The following is a 15,483-nucleotide window of genomic DNA, read 5'->3' on the forward strand; positions in this document are numbered from 1 at the left end:
TGCCAGTGGTAAGACTTATTCCAAGCATCCTCCCATCACCTTTTGTGTGTTTCGTTCAGGGTAGACAAAGTAAACACAAATTGGGTTCAGAGCTGCCCTAAATCGCACAGGGAATCTGAGAAGAAAATGTAACAATGTTAACAATGATGGGAATGTGAGGAAAAGCACTTTGGAGTTCCACATGGTAAGGCTGAACCTCAGTAAGTTCTTCACCCACAATTGCTATTACAGATTTGTATTGCAACTATTCAAATATAGGATTAACATGCAAAGGCAGGGTCTGTGGAGCGGACACCTACCGAATGTTATAAAAGTAACAAAGACAATACAGGTGACAAGAAACACCGTCTAGGTTGTGAGCTGCGCCCATAATTCCTGGCGATCAAACAGGAACATGTAAGAAAGTAATAGCAAGATTGGAGAACTAAAATACATAGCCACAACAAATGAGAAGCTGGAGAGGAGTGCTCAACAACAAAAGAAGGAAAAACAAAGGGCACACTAGAGAGCAAGCAAGCAAGTAAACAACCACACCGGGAAACTGGAATCTAAGGCAGTAGGGAAAAGAAAATAGCAAACTAGAAACTGGAACTAAGGTAAAGGAAAAGAAAGGCAAGTATAGGATAAAAAGGTAACTACAGAAAGAACGAATGTTCAAGCATAAACAAACATAGTGCTAGCTCAGTAATCTGTAATCAAGCAAGCACTGACAGGTGATAGTTCAAGGATAAGGATAAGCCAAGGCTTAGGAATCTTCTGAAAACAAGTTATCCTTCAGAGAAGGTTTGATTACTCTGGTCCTGTGACCTGCACTTCCTCACAACCATTGAGCCATGTAACCCATCTTGACTCAAAGATGACAAAATACCAAAGGAATGGGTAGCATTTCTCATAAACCAGGTTACTGCAAAATATCACAAATGAAATATCAACATTGTATCATAATTCATCTTCATATACCATCTAAAAACACCCCTTAAGACAGATATCAGCCTTCATAAATCTTAATTCGTTAACTGATTCAAAAATGTACCCAAAAACCACCCGATCTATATGCAACAGTCCTTCAAGTTCACTCTTTTTGTTTACTGTTCTTTTGACCAAGGTCTTACTTGGCAGTTCTGGTGTTTTAACATTTTCCCTTTCAATTGATGTGACAGTACAAGCTCTATCATCAAGATCCAAAAGGCAGGAGCCAGACTCTATAATCAATAAAATGAGATAAAGGTACCAGAATCTTTTATAAGGAGCCAGAGTTTTTTTAACAGGAATCCAACACATGTTTTGTGGCATGCTGAGTGTCCTGAGGGCTCATTTACGACTTTCACAACATAAAGAATGCAATCTAGAGACTTGTCCCTTTTACATAACAAAGTCCGAAATTAAAGATAAATGCCTTGTCACCTCGGGCGATCCTTGTTGAGATGCAGCTAAATGCCTGCCAATAAAGCTACAGTGATATTTTAAACATAACACTTGGAAAAGGCCTCCCCATTTGTTGAGGTGAAGGTGGGCATGAGAAGGTGAGAACTGCAAATGCCATGACTGGCCTCTTTCCTATGCTTAAACGGGTGCTCCTGAAGACTTGACTTCTTAGAGAAGCTCTTGTCACAATCTGTGCAGTTAAAGGGTCTCACTCCAGTATGTGTTCTTTGATGCCTTAGAAGATGCTGTTTCTGTGTAAATCTTTTTTCACACTCCATGCAGTGATAGGGTCTCTCTCCTGTGTGTGTTCTATAATGGTCTACAAGATTTGTCAAGTGAGTAAAACACTTTTCACATGCCGTGCAGTGATAGGGCCGCTCTCCTGTGTGGGTTCTTTGATGTGTTAAAAGATGGAACCTTGTAGTAAAGCTTTTCTCACACTCAGTGCAGTGATAGGGCCTCTCTCCAGTATGTGTTCGTAGGTGCTTTTGAAGATGAGACTTGTGAGTAAAGCTCTTTTCACACTCTGAGCAGTGAAAAGGCTTCGCCCCCATATGAATTCTTTGATGGGTTAGAAGTTGTGACTCTTTGGTAAAGCTTTTCTCACACATTGTGCAGTGATAGGGCCTCTCTTCAGTGTGGATTCTTTGATGTCTTAAAAGATGGAACCTTGTAGTAAAGCTTTTCTCACAATCTATGCAATGATAGGGCCTCTCTCCTGTATGTATTCTATGGTGATTTTCAAGATATGACTTTTGAGCAAAACTCTTCTCACACTCGGTACAATGATAGGGCTTTTCTCCAGTGTGTGTTCGTAGGTGCTTTTGTAGAGCCAGCTTGCGAGTAAAGCTCCTCTCACACTCAGTGCAGTGAAACAGTTTCTTCACCATGTGAATTATTTGATGAGTTAATAGTTGTGACTCTTTCGTAAAGCTTTTCTCACACACCATGCAGCAACATGACTTCTCTCTGGTATGTATTCTAAGGTGCTTATGAAGGTATGACTTCTGAGTAAAGCTCTTCTCACACTCAGTGCAGTCAAAAGCCTTTACATCTGTGTGAGTTCTTTCGTGGTATAGAAGAGTTGACTTTTTAGTGAAGTTTTTCTTACACATTTTGCAGTGATAGGGCCTCTCACCAGTGTGGGTTCTTTCATGGTCTACAAGACTTGACAATTGAGTAAAGCTTTTATCACACTCACTGCAGTGATAGGGCCTCTCTCCAGTGTGTGTGCGCAGGTGCTTTTGTAGATCTGGCTTGCATGTAAAGCTTTTGTGACACTCCGTGCAGTGAAAAGGCCGCACCCCAGTGTGAATTCTTTGGTGATTTAGAAGATGTCCCTTTTTAGTAAAGCTTTTCTCACACTCCGAGCACTGAAAGGGTCTGACACCTGTGTGAATTCTTTGGTGATTTAAAAGATGTTCCTTTTTAGTAAAGCTCTTTTCGCACTCAGAACACTGAAAGGGTCTGAAACCTGCGTGAATTCTTTGGTGATTTAAAAGAAGTTCTCTTTGAGTAAAGCTTTTCTCACACTCAGCGCAGCGATAAGGCCTGACTCCTGTGTGGATTCTTTGGTGAATTAAAAGATGCTGCTTTCGAATAAAGCTCTTCTCACACATGGTGCACTGAAAAGTTCTCACTCTTGTGTGTAACCTTTTGTTTCTTTGAAGACTTTGCATTTCAGAAAAGCTCTTTTCACACTCGGTGAAAAGATATCTGCTCTGAGTGGTTTCTCTGATGCACCACAATAAATACTTTCTTGTTAAATCTCTTTTCATACTCAGTACAGGTCAAATGTTTGTCGATCTTGTGGAAAGTTTGGTGTTTTTCAAGGGACTCTTTCTCACTCATATCTCTTTTCCTCAATTGGTTGCCTACAGAACGGAGAGAAAAGTGAAAATATAAATAGCAAATTATTTAAAAAAAGACAGTTATAATGTTACATATTACAGGCAAACAATCCTAATACAGGAAGACAAAAACATTAACTATCATACAGTTCTCTATCAAAGGTAGGTTTAATAAATGTATTAGTTATTAGTACTCAGTCATGAGATTAATGAACACATTTTAAATAAGAAAAAGTCTTCAAATAAACTAAAAAATAAAAGTAAGGGAAAAGGCAATTTGCTTTACATATTTTCCTTTTTAATTACTCTAAATCGTTCGGAAACATTAAAACTCCTTTAGCAAATAAAAAGTCTAAGAAGCATAGAACAGTTTTGCTGCCCAAAATATTGCTTTTTCCACTTTAAAAGTTAGAAATATGAAAGAAAAATTATCTCTTAGGCAAAGGAAATACCACACAGAAACAAAAATGCTCATGTCACTTTACAACTGCCCCAAGATATCTGCAATTCAAATATGCAGAACAGTGATGGTTAGCCCCTCAGTTCAATTTGACAGTCTAAAGAATCCTAAAAGAACAATGTCGATTCCTTCTGGGTGGCTCCACCAGGAACGTGAAGTGGCTGCTAATGAATTTAAGAAAACTACCCTTCACAGAGAATTGGTCTTAAAGGTAACTAACCTTTTTTTCAGTTCTAGGGATCTTTAAAAACTAAACAGAAAAGAAAGCTCATCTCTTCCTGAAGGTGGTTGAAGGGCCCCGAGGAACAGGAATAAGAGAATTTAACTCAAAATACCAACAGCATCTGATGCATGCAAACAAATAGCTGAAAAACTCCAGAGACCGTCTTGTAGCAAGGATACGTCATTTTAGTTTGATAGAGCTTTTTTAATGGAGATTTATATAAACACTAGACATGAATACCTCCATAAAAATAGGATTGCCTTAAAACAAGCACACAGAGGTTGTGGTGGAGTTGCTAGCCTCAAAGACAGAACACTTTAATAATCCATTTACCCATACATGGCAAGGAACCCAATTTCCTGAATTAAATAAAAAAAGAAATAGTCTCCGTGAACTCGTGCAGTAGAAACTTTGATAACAGCAAAGTACAAACAAGACTTGTTTATTTTAAGCTTGATATGCTTTACATTGGATTCCTCTTCACATATGGATTCTTAAAAAAAGAGGTTCTCATCTAGTCATCTCGTTACACTAAGAGTCAGTAAAGCTCAGTGTGAATCCTATGACGCCAGGAGTCTACGACCGCTGTAAACTATTAATGGTGTGATTCACTTATAAATAAGTCTCCCACTGGTAGACTTACCAAATTTAGGGGAGAAACTGGCAGAAAGAATTGACCCCAGCAGCACTTTAGCCCCCACCTCTACTACAATCCTAGACACACCACAAGAAGCTATCTTAGCTGGCTCTTCATCAATTTCAGAGGCAAACAACTCTTGCGAGCTCCAGAAACTGAACCAGAATTACCAATGGACAACAGACCAGAGCCATATAAGCAGGTTCTTTCTTCTGAGGTAGCCTCTATGGACCATATATCTGCTCTATCCATAGAAGCTCCAGCTGGGTTAATGGAAGGGACACATCAATGAGCGGAGTTGGACTGTTGGACGGATTTTGCAGTAGATATGTGTCATATGGGATATGGACTTTGAACTGGCGCTTTGCACAAGAATTTTTTAAGATAGCATTCTACGCACTTTACTAATTGATGTTCAATGGATGTGTGTGAATATTTGCTTTACACAATGCGGTTTGGGTTTTTACTAAAGGGTAAAGCACTAGAGGCACTTTCAGCTCTAGACTGAAGAAGTCAGGTGGACAGAGTTAGATACATGGTATAGGCCACTGGTTTAGTATGTAGGAGTTAACTAAGTATTAGGATCATTAGATATTTATGATTTTTTGACTTAGTTGTTTTGATAATAATGTCAAATGTTCCAAACATAATTGTACGTTCGACAAACGAAAAGACAAAAATTCAAGGTAAACCAGACATGACAGACATGAATTTTCAAAAAATAAAAGCAAAAAGTGTCACCAAAAGGTTAAGTGCCAACCAGCAGTCAATGTTCATGATTGAACAGGACCTAGGAACAATTACAGGCTTGCAGAGTCTGAAAATTGCATTGTGTCCACTTTTGAAATTGAAAAGTATTTCTATTGCAAAACATTTTTACCTAAGACGAAGTTCTGTGGTTCTACAAAATAACTATGACTAAATATTATTTTTATAAATTCGTCTTAGATTTATTCATTGAGTGTGTGTCACATTTATTGCCACTGTGTGTAAAACAAATGCTTAACAGAGCCCTCTGATAAGCCTAACTGTTCGCCCACACTACTACAAAAGATATCATCACTATTCTCTACTTTAGCCTCTGTAAAGCCTCTGATAGAAAAACCCAGAGCCTGAACTTGGTACATTGTGTAGACTACTCAGTGAAATCACTAGGAGGTTAGTTAGATGGTAATAATGTGCATGCCTTTGAAGGGCTTTAGAATTTGATAACGAAGGAGCATCTTTTAAGTAATTGTTACCAAGAGAAGTTACATAAATTACTGGTAGACCTAGGTCCACGTTCTCCTCAAAAGTTGGGGAAGAAGGCAGACCACTGGGTCAAGACAAGGGTGACTTGGACTACCACTGGCGGGAGAGACTAAAAGAAAGAGGCCAAAAAGCCCCCCCTCACCCCCCAAAGGGAAAGAGGGTAGCCCTAAAAACTAGGGGCCAGATGTACGACCATTGGCAATTGCAACTCGCAAATTGTGAGTTGTAATTTGCGAGTCACAATTGCCAATGTACAAGTGTCCGAGACACTGTTTAATATTCCCAATGGGGTCGCAAATTGCATACCTCATGCATATTCATGAGGCTGTCACAATTTGCGACCCCATTGGGAATGGCTGGCACTCCCAGGGATGGTGGACTGCTGGGGTCAGCAGATCTCCATGTTTGGGACTGCTTTTAAATAAAGCAAACACAAGGAGATGATGGACGGAGCGCTGAAGCTTTTCAGACACTCACCCCCAGTCACAGATCTAGGTTGAATCCATCATCGTTCTATAACTCACTTCGCCACCCCAGTTCAGACACAGCCATATGCAAATCAGTCTTGACCCTGTGCCTCATGGGAACAGTCCAGCCCGAACTGCCAAGCTCACTTTGCCACTGGATTCAAGCTAGCCTGGCTGATGAGGGCTGTTAGCCCAAAACCGGTCCCAGTATGCTTGTTTCCGGTCCAGGGAAGACAGAACTCCAGAGAACAGGGGATCTGTTCACCAGCAACATACTGCAAGCAAGGCCTCTGACCTTAAGAACCGCGAAACCCTGCTCCTGGTTCCACCTCTGCACCCGACGCCTCTGGCCTGAGTCCAAGGGTGCACCGATCCCAGTAAGGTTCCCCAGTGCTGCAGAGCCCAAGTTCATTGTGCTTGACCCCCTCCCGGACTCCTCAACGTCGCCTGCAACCTTTCCAAGGAGACACCCCTGCACCCACCGGCCCTGGGGCTTGGTGAAGCGGACGACAAGTGTCCCTACGTTCTCGAGCATCACAACTTACCTCTCCAGCTGTTGGTATTCTTCGACCAACCTCCTGGCCCCAGCCTGCAGCCTTTTTCCAGTTTTGCTTTTATCCATTTCATAACATTGGGCACCCAACGCTGTGTTGGCACCCTGCACCCGGCCGCCCCAGTGCTGATGTTGGTGTACTGTTGATGCTGCTTTGGACACTGTCCAGTGCTTGCTTTAAGCCCTGGAGACTGGTCCCCCACGTTGCTGCTACTTACCTACCTGTTAGTAGGCTCTGTCCAAATGCCCCATTCTTCATTGAGTTGTATTGGTCGCCTGACTAAGTATTAGGACCTGCACCTGGTGGCACCTGTGCAGCTGGTGGTGTTCCGTTGGTGAGGATCGGAATATTGCCCAATACTAATCTTACCTCCCGAAGACTGGTGTTGTAAGTCGATGTTTCCGGTCTGTATGATTACTTCCTCTCATAGGTTGACATTGCAAAGTCTGAAAATTGCATGAAGTCTCCACTTTTGATATTGAAACCTATTTCTAATGCAAAACGTATTTAGCTAAGACGAAGTTCTGTGGTTCAACAAAATTAATTAACCAAGTTATTTTTATAAATAGGTCTCGTATTTATTCATTGAGTGTGTGTCTCATTTATTGCCACTCTGTGCATGACAAATTCTTAACACTGCCCTCAGATAAGCCTAACTGCTCACCCACAATACCAAAAAGAGAGCATTAGTATTATCTACTTTAGCCTCTGCTGGCATTCTATCAAGATCTCCCGGCCCCCAGTGTGAGATCGAGAGCCCCATTATTTGGGATATGCGCCAGCCTTCTATTCCTCCTGGCCCTGGAACTTGATCTGCCTCCGTCAAACAAGGAGGTGGGACTGACTGTCTCTGACCTCCAGTCCAGCAAGAACCTCTGGCCCAGATGGGTTTCCCCGTCAAACTCTTTAACGCTACCATACCCTTTTGATACCTCACCTATTTGCCCTCAATACGGAAGCATCAAGACGAAGTTCTTTCCCCCCAGATTTAGACAATGCTACTATTGTACCTAAAGACCGCTGCAGACCGCAGACTGAGTTGGACACTGTCCTATTTAATACATCCTCACCAGTGCAGCTTTATGCCAGGCAAAAGCACCCGGCATTGCATTCGAAGGGTGCAGCTGGCCCTCTTTCAGTCACATCGCCTGAACCGCGATATGGCCCCCCTTCTTGTTGATTTCCAGAAGACATTTGACACAGTCTCTTGACCTTTTCTCAAGGCCTTGTTCTAATCGGCTGGCTTCGGACCCTCCTTCTGGAAAATGGTGGGCCTCCTACACAACTCCCCTGCTGCCCAGGTTCGAGTCAACTGAGTCCTGTCTTTCAATTCACAGGGGCACACATCAGGGATGCCCTCTATCCCCACTGCTGCTCGCCAGAGAACCTCTGGCGCGTTTGGTATGGTGCGCAGCGCAGGTCTTGGGCTGGCAGTGCGAGGGGGCATTGAAGACCACATTGCTCTTAATGCACATAATGTCGTGCTCTTCCTCAGAGATCCAAAATCCTTAGGGTCTAGATGTCTTGATCTTCTCAGTCTCTATGAGAAGGTTTTAGGAATGTGAATTACCATAAGCAAATACCCTTTAGTGGTAGTGGCTGGTGAGGCCGCTGGGCAACACTGGTGCCCCGACAGACCAGTCAGACGGAACTCATTTATGTATCTGGGGATTCACATCTCATGCCTTTCCGGACCTGGCCTGGTCCCTCAATTTTCATCCCATTGTGTCAGCCTTGGATAGGGACTTGCGCAGATGGAGCCGGCTGTCTTTTAATCCGATGGGGTGCATTGCAGTATTTAAAATGATGTGCTTCTCCTGGTACCTCTATATTCAGACAAACTTGGGCGTGGGTTTGTTCCCTAACTTCGAGACTGTCGTCCTTCGTTTGGGCAACACCAGGTGTCCTTCACCCCGGTGTGGAAATCTCCATTCAAGGAAGGCCTTGGCATGACAGATATTTATGGATATTATCTTGCCGCACATTTAGTGCCCATCTATGGTTTACAGGGGTGAGGGATGACCCTGAATACCGTCTTAAACGACACATTAAGGGGTTTGAGGGACTTGTCAGCTTGTTGTATGGGGACTGGATGGCCTCAACTGTGCCCTCTTTTACCCAGGTGATAGTGCTGTGCTGGAGTGCGGCTCTGCGCTTTATCCAATGGAATCGCATGACTCCTCTGGGGCAGGGCACCTGGCTTAGACAGCTTTAAAGAGCTGCGGGATCAATATAACCTATCCCATACATAATTCTTTTAGTACCTCCAGTTGCACCACACTTTGTGAGTTCATCTCCCGATAGATACCCAGGTCCCTGAATACAGACCTCTTAAAGTGAAACTCCTGATGGGGCGCTTGGGCAAGGGAGCCATATTGGCGAATTATCGCTCTCTGGTGATTAATGCACTGGATAATTTCCTTCCTCTCGGACGGAAATAGAGGCGAGTTGGATGATGATGACTGGAGAGAGGTGTGCTTGGCACCAGGAGAAGTGGTGATTTACTCACGACTGCGGATGATCCAAATGAATTATCTCCACGCAACATATCTGTCTCCCCATGGCTATAGCCGATGGTCCTTGTGGCTCAGGCCAGGTGTGCACAGTATTACTTCCATGACGCCGACTTCTTTCATGTAATCTGGTCTTGCCCAGCCTTGCGCTCCTTTCTGAATGGGGTGAACTGTGAACTTTCTGAGGTGCTGGGCTGTAACAAAGATTTGGGTCCCAGGGTTGCACTACTGGGTCCTATAGAGGAAACTGGAGGGCCACACTCTAGAAAGGATCTTCAAAGGAGTAGCCTGCTTGGTGGCCAAGAAAAATATTGTTTGCCATTGGAATCGACCTGAGCCCCCTTCACTGGTGGTTTGGAGGAAAGGGGTTGAATGGTATGCACGTCAAGAAAAACCAATATACGAGGCAAGGAGGTGCCCCCAAAAACATGATAAGATAGGGGATGAGTGATGGGCGCTTCATGAGCTACCAAAGTAATGAAGAATAATGTTCAATATGATTGTAATTATTCAATACTCTGTTCCGGCGCTAACATGATAAGAATGTATGCATCACAGTGGATGATTCCTCATGTTATTAAACGTAATAATATTTGGTTATTAAAAGAAAGTTATTATGTGTTAAAGCTGCAGACCCAATTCCATTGTGTTTCATACGATAGGTACAAAGCTTGGGTTTAACATGCAGTCACACGTTTTAGTATTATTCCTATTACTAAGTCAAAGCAGTGTTTGATGATAGGGTTCCTGTAAGGTGAGCAATCTTAGACTGGTATCCTTTGGTTGAAAGCCATCTTGGATACTAAACATGCGTTTGGCCAGCTTCTAAACCTTAGACTAGCACTGGTGCACTGGACTGGCATTTGATCATTACACGCAAAAGAAAAGTATTTGCTTTTCATTAACTTTCCTCACCTTCAAAAGGTGATGATTAGCGCATTACACACCTCTAATAGTCAACAGTATTTATAGAATGGAGCATACAGTTTATAAGAGCTGTGGTTTAGTGATCCTGATGAACTGCTGGAAACCATTCATGTCGAACTCCCATCTGAACTTTCTTTTCCTGCCAACTCCTTACTTTATCCGCTCCTGGGTTGCATTGGGCCTTGTCACAATGTCTAGATAACTGTGGCACTCTGACCATTTTTATTTGCTAGTCTTACGCAGTTAAAGTTTGCAGTTTCTCTTACTGTGAACTTTAGGCCCTGTGGTGTCATAATATTGGTTAATGTATTTACAACCAGTGTCTGCAGCTTGACTGTAGAAGTGACCTTTTAATAATCATATTGGCATTCTCACTCCAAATTGATCCATTTGAGTCCCACAATAGATTCAATTTTCCACAATATGCTATATAGAAAGATGCCTTACCAGCTGGAGTGTAGAAGTTTGTAAACTCTTTTTGGTTCTGATCAGCCATCGCATGGACTCCTTACTCTTCTTTGATGCTGTCTGAGATCATTTCTGTTGTGAACTCTTCTCCTGTAGTAACAGAAATATGGAAGAGTGGTGTCACAGCCAATCATAAGAGCTGCAGATGTGCTTCTGAACCTCTATCACCTCCTGCATGCCTCATCAATGTCTGCATTTCTTCCATATAATAATATATGGAAAATCTAATCCTTCACAGGCACATACATTTCAAGCAATAACATGCTGGCAGTTGTAAGTGTACAACATGCCTGCTTCCATCTTGTGTCCTGACCACTCAAATTTTGCATTCAGACTGGAATTTGTTCTATCACACACACTCCCTGGAGATCGAAAATGGCGAGAAAGGGCTACAGATGCGACTTTATCACGGCTAGTGGTTCACAGTGGCTCATCAATTAGCATGTCAAGATGTCTGAATTATTAAGCTGAAGTGCAAATAGCCCCTATTGTAACTAATTAAATTACAATACAAACGCGTTCCACAGAAGAAGGTGCAAGGAGCCACTGGATGTTGTAAATTATTTTATGTTCCCGAAAATGCATTTTATTCTTAGAAAGCTTCCTCTTCATTGGGTGTAATATTCTAAGTGCTCTAGTAGTCCACTTGCGCAGGTATTTTTGACTGATAACAACCTGCTAATAAATGGATGATCAGGGGGTCAAGCCCAAATGGACACTTATATGTAATGAATAGAACTCAAAGTATTGTCTTGAGCAAACTTTCAGATTAATGGTTGTTACCAGAAACCTCCCTGAGTGCATTTGCTTTTTTCAGTGAATTTCTAGGGTTTGTGACACACTTTATTCCCTATCCCATGCTGGGGGAGGCCTTAGGCTGTGCACTGTGGAAACTGACTGCAAAGACTAGCTAACAGTCAGGACCAGGCCCTAACTTGCAGTGGGTAGTCAATCCCAGCTGCTTATAATCTTCTGCTGCATGCTGCAGTTTTGGTCTCAGGACCCGTGACAAATCTGCAAAAGACCGCCAATACAACTAACACATAGTCTTCAGTGTTTGTCACAGTTGTGGGGGGCCAATATCATTTTGGCCAAGCCAAAGGCTGTGCACAGCTGGGGTTGGATATAGTGCCTTGTCAAAACCTAAGCAGGTGGCCTACCCCAACATGCAAGGCCTTTGGTGCCTTTTTTAGGCTCCTAGTTTCTGAGGTCACCAAAATCCCTCAACGGCAATACCGGATCATACTGCTAGGTTAGGAAGTTTTTATATTGGGCTAGTTTGAATAAAAATGTTTTTCAAAGTACAGCTAACAGTGGGTAGTGCTTGGCATTGGACTGCTCAGGTTTTATTTACCTTTCATGAATAAACTGTTGATAACACAAAGTGCAATGGTGATGACCCAAGGATTTATGCAACTATGTAGCTGCAGCATTTACTGCATATTAACTGATTTGTCACATAATTGGCAGGCTTAAAAAAATGCTTCAGTCTCAAATGGGTGACAATAATACTGCCAGATAAAGTCCTGCATTTGCTCTCTTTGTTGCAGGATTTATAGAACCTTGCTGTATAATTATTCCAGTATGCAGCATCATTACAGTACTCCTGACAATGGTAAACCTCTGTAGAGTGATTCCATGCAGTGATTAGGATGATGAAAGCTATATTTCACAGAGAACTTTGAAATGTTGACCATATTTCAGTTTCCTCTGAAATATGGATTTTATACCATCGCGCGTTTTATGTAATAAAATCACTCATACAAGTATGACAAAACTTATAAAAATAAAAGAAGCAGCAGTTCCACCCAACAAGTGTTTGTCCTTAATGTATTTCATCAGCATTGCACTGACATTTTTGGCTGAATTACAGCATTTTTGCATTTTTTAAGCTTTCTGTATTTGTCCAGGGTCTGGTCTGGTGGTTCCCCTACAAGCTGCCCCTAACTTTATTAGATGATCACATCAATTCCACTGTTTGATTATTATTTTTTCCTCTCTCCCTCTATTAAAGAGGGATTTGAATGGTCAAATAAGTTTTGGCATGACAGATTTGTGAAGGTTGGTCCAAGGTAAAAAGAGTTGAGTAAAAAACATGCGATTTTCCATTTTAGGTTCTTCAGGAAAGTTTGCTCTCACCTACAGCCCAACAGCTTAGACACAACACACTTACTTGTGGCCTTTGCCAAGCTCAAACCACCAATTTGCCAAAACCCTAGAACAGGTCAAAGGATGTGGTTTGGCAAGTAAGAAGGTTATGGTGAAGATTCTATGGAGCTGTCCTATCATATTCCCTGACTAGGAGGATGTATTTTGTGTAAGAAAGCTATATAGGCCAAAAGTCCCCATTCAGGTGGGAGGCACTGATTTTTTTAAGCAAAAAAAATGCTTTTTTTTATCTATCTCCTGCCTGAAATTATCTCTTTTTCAATAGCTGCCGAATTTTCAGATTGATTATGTGTGACATTCCCATGGTTTCAATGTACTTATGACTGACATTCAACTGACGACTGTGTGACACTTAGAATGACACTTTCTTGCAAGTAAAAACAAGCAATGAGTAAAATATCAAAAACTGCACCCTTCTGAGCAATTAGAAGCTCTAAATAGATCTTGAAACTGCTGGAAACCCTTGACATGGAAGGTCACTAACCTACTGCCCCTATTTTAAAATAATGACTTGAATATTCACAATGCTTTCAGTTGCAGGCTGGGTTCTCGTGGTTCCATAAATATACAAGTCACATTTCTCACTGCACCAGGATTCAATTCTGTTTCTTTGTGATTATATACACACACCCACATAGACACACCCCAGGTGAGTGGTACTTGGCAAGGTTGTCTGTGGTATTTGGCAGACTTGCTGTACTTTCTAAAAAAGAGCATCATAGACAAAATACTAAAAATAAACTAAAGAAGCATGTGTAATCCATGATGGCTAATCTAAGCGTTTTACATAAATGACAATGTTCGGGTTCAGGTAGCCAAGATATACCCCCATAACTTTGATTTAAAAAATGAGTAATTACACGGAAGTATGTGACATTTGCTCACTAATTTAGGCTTTAGGTTAACAACTTCCATTAGGCAAGCAAGCACACTTTTCTTCATCTGCTGTGCAAACTAACTTCAGCACACTGTTCGTTTTGGCTCATCTAAACAACTGAAATGCACAAAAAAAAGATTTGAAGGCAAGGGAGAACATACCACTGTGGTCTGCGGTCCAGAGAGGCAAAATATTGTCTCTCAACCACCAGCTGAAGCTTTGTTTTAAGGCCGGAGAGACAGTTTTGCAAAAATAGCCAGACCCTTGGAGTCCGATGTCAGAAATATGCCTATTAAGTCTGAAGCAACACCACAATCACTGTAAAGGGCGACGAAGAGCTGATAACACTGTGACCATATGTTAACAAGTACTTGCCTTGGTGTCTGCATGGCAATCTCAACTCTCCTTGACTCCCAAGTAAAGCTCTCTCACAGCCTGAACACACAGTCGTCACCATCAGCTGATAACTCGCACTGACAGTCACACTGCCATAATGAGAGTGCCTAGAGCAATAACGCTAAGCAACAAGGAGCTTTAATTGCATGACATTGCTTTTTAGTGCGGGGATGAGGGGATATGGATTGAAATGCGCTATCATAACCCGTGATACTTCGGCAGGGCTGTTCAATAGACCTCAATGGGGTGGGGGTGGGGGGGGGATACATTCTCCTTGATATGATTTTTTGAAATCTCCCACTTTCCTCTTCTAAAATGTAGGCTTGTATGGTAAAAGTGTGCTATACGGCCTCCTTTCGTATTGTATCTAAATATGGAACACAGCTTTGAAATCCGAATACAACCATCTTGTCAACAATAAGTAAATGAAATTAGTGTCGCCCTAAAGTCAAGGAGCGGGTTCGATTGGTTTTTGGTTCTGCGAAGACTTCTGAAATACCATTAACAACAATATTTTCAGCTATTATTTGTATTTGCACTTCCTTTTATTTGACCGCATTGATTGCAGTTTAGATATATTTCTACCTCACTTGTACCACGCGCTCGAACATCAAACTGTATAAAACATTACTCGCCCTTTACCTGATCCCTGGAGGGATCCTTCCTTCCCGCGCTTCCTTGTGATTCCTCGGGTGTAAATGCTGCCATGGCTCCACAGACACACATCAAGGAAGATCCGCGGAAACAAGCGCGAGAAAGACCACTTCCGGGGCAACCACGCGGAGAAAGAAAACAGACCTAATACGCATGCGTACAATACAAACACTCTTACTGAGCGTGCACTCAATCAAATAGTCTTTATTCGGTTATGTTATAATCATAAAAGCACATGCAAAGCAATAAAAAAAAAATCATGAATAAGACAGATAAAAACAGGTAAGATGCACATTACAGGATAAAATGTAGGCTTGCAAACATATTCTAAAACAGCTCACACGGCAAAGGCTATCAGCATATTTAATGAAGCATGGAATCTCCGGCTCTCATTCCAGCCTTTAACAAGCATTGGCATAGCCAATAGGTCTCGCTTTTGGGACCTTATAAGTATTTAGTTATGCAGCACAATATCCTTGGTGCACCAACATTAACTGTTGCATTGTTAAACACTTATAAGCAGCCGCGGTGCGTCCATTGGGGCGTAGGGGCGTAGCCCCACCAGCCCTGCTGCTTGGACCCGCGTTAAATAATACCCGCGTTAAATAATTA

The 15,483-nt window shown here is 42.1% G+C and overlaps 1 protein-coding gene across 1 annotated transcript; it reads right to left on the reverse strand.

Moving 5' to 3' along the window:
* Nucleotides 1–222: 222 nt before the first annotated feature.
* LOC146800047 (uncharacterized) lies at nt 223–14,990 on the reverse strand. Its single transcript, XM_085620961.1, has 3 exons — nt 14,860–14,990; nt 10,755–10,865; nt 223–3,299 (listed from the first exon to the last, which is right to left on the reverse strand). The coding sequence occupies exon 3, from the start codon at nt 3,201–3,203 to the stop codon at nt 1,464–1,466; it is 1,740 nt and encodes a 579-aa protein (XP_085477087.1). The 5' UTR covers nt 3,204–3,299; nt 10,755–10,865; nt 14,860–14,990; the 3' UTR covers nt 223–1,463.
* Between the last annotated feature and the right edge of the window lie 493 nt (nt 14,991–15,483).

The sequence above is a fragment of the Triturus cristatus genome, chromosome 8 (assembly GCF_964204655.1).
Source record: "Triturus cristatus chromosome 8, aTriCri1.1, whole genome shotgun sequence".
Lineage (NCBI taxonomy): Eukaryota > Metazoa > Chordata > Amphibia > Caudata > Salamandridae > Triturus > Triturus cristatus.

Coding starts and splice junctions, on each gene's coding strand:
- LOC146800047 (XM_085620961.1), bottom strand. CDS start 3,203: ATGAAAAGAGATTTAACAAGAAAGTATTTATTGTGGTGCATCAGAGAA.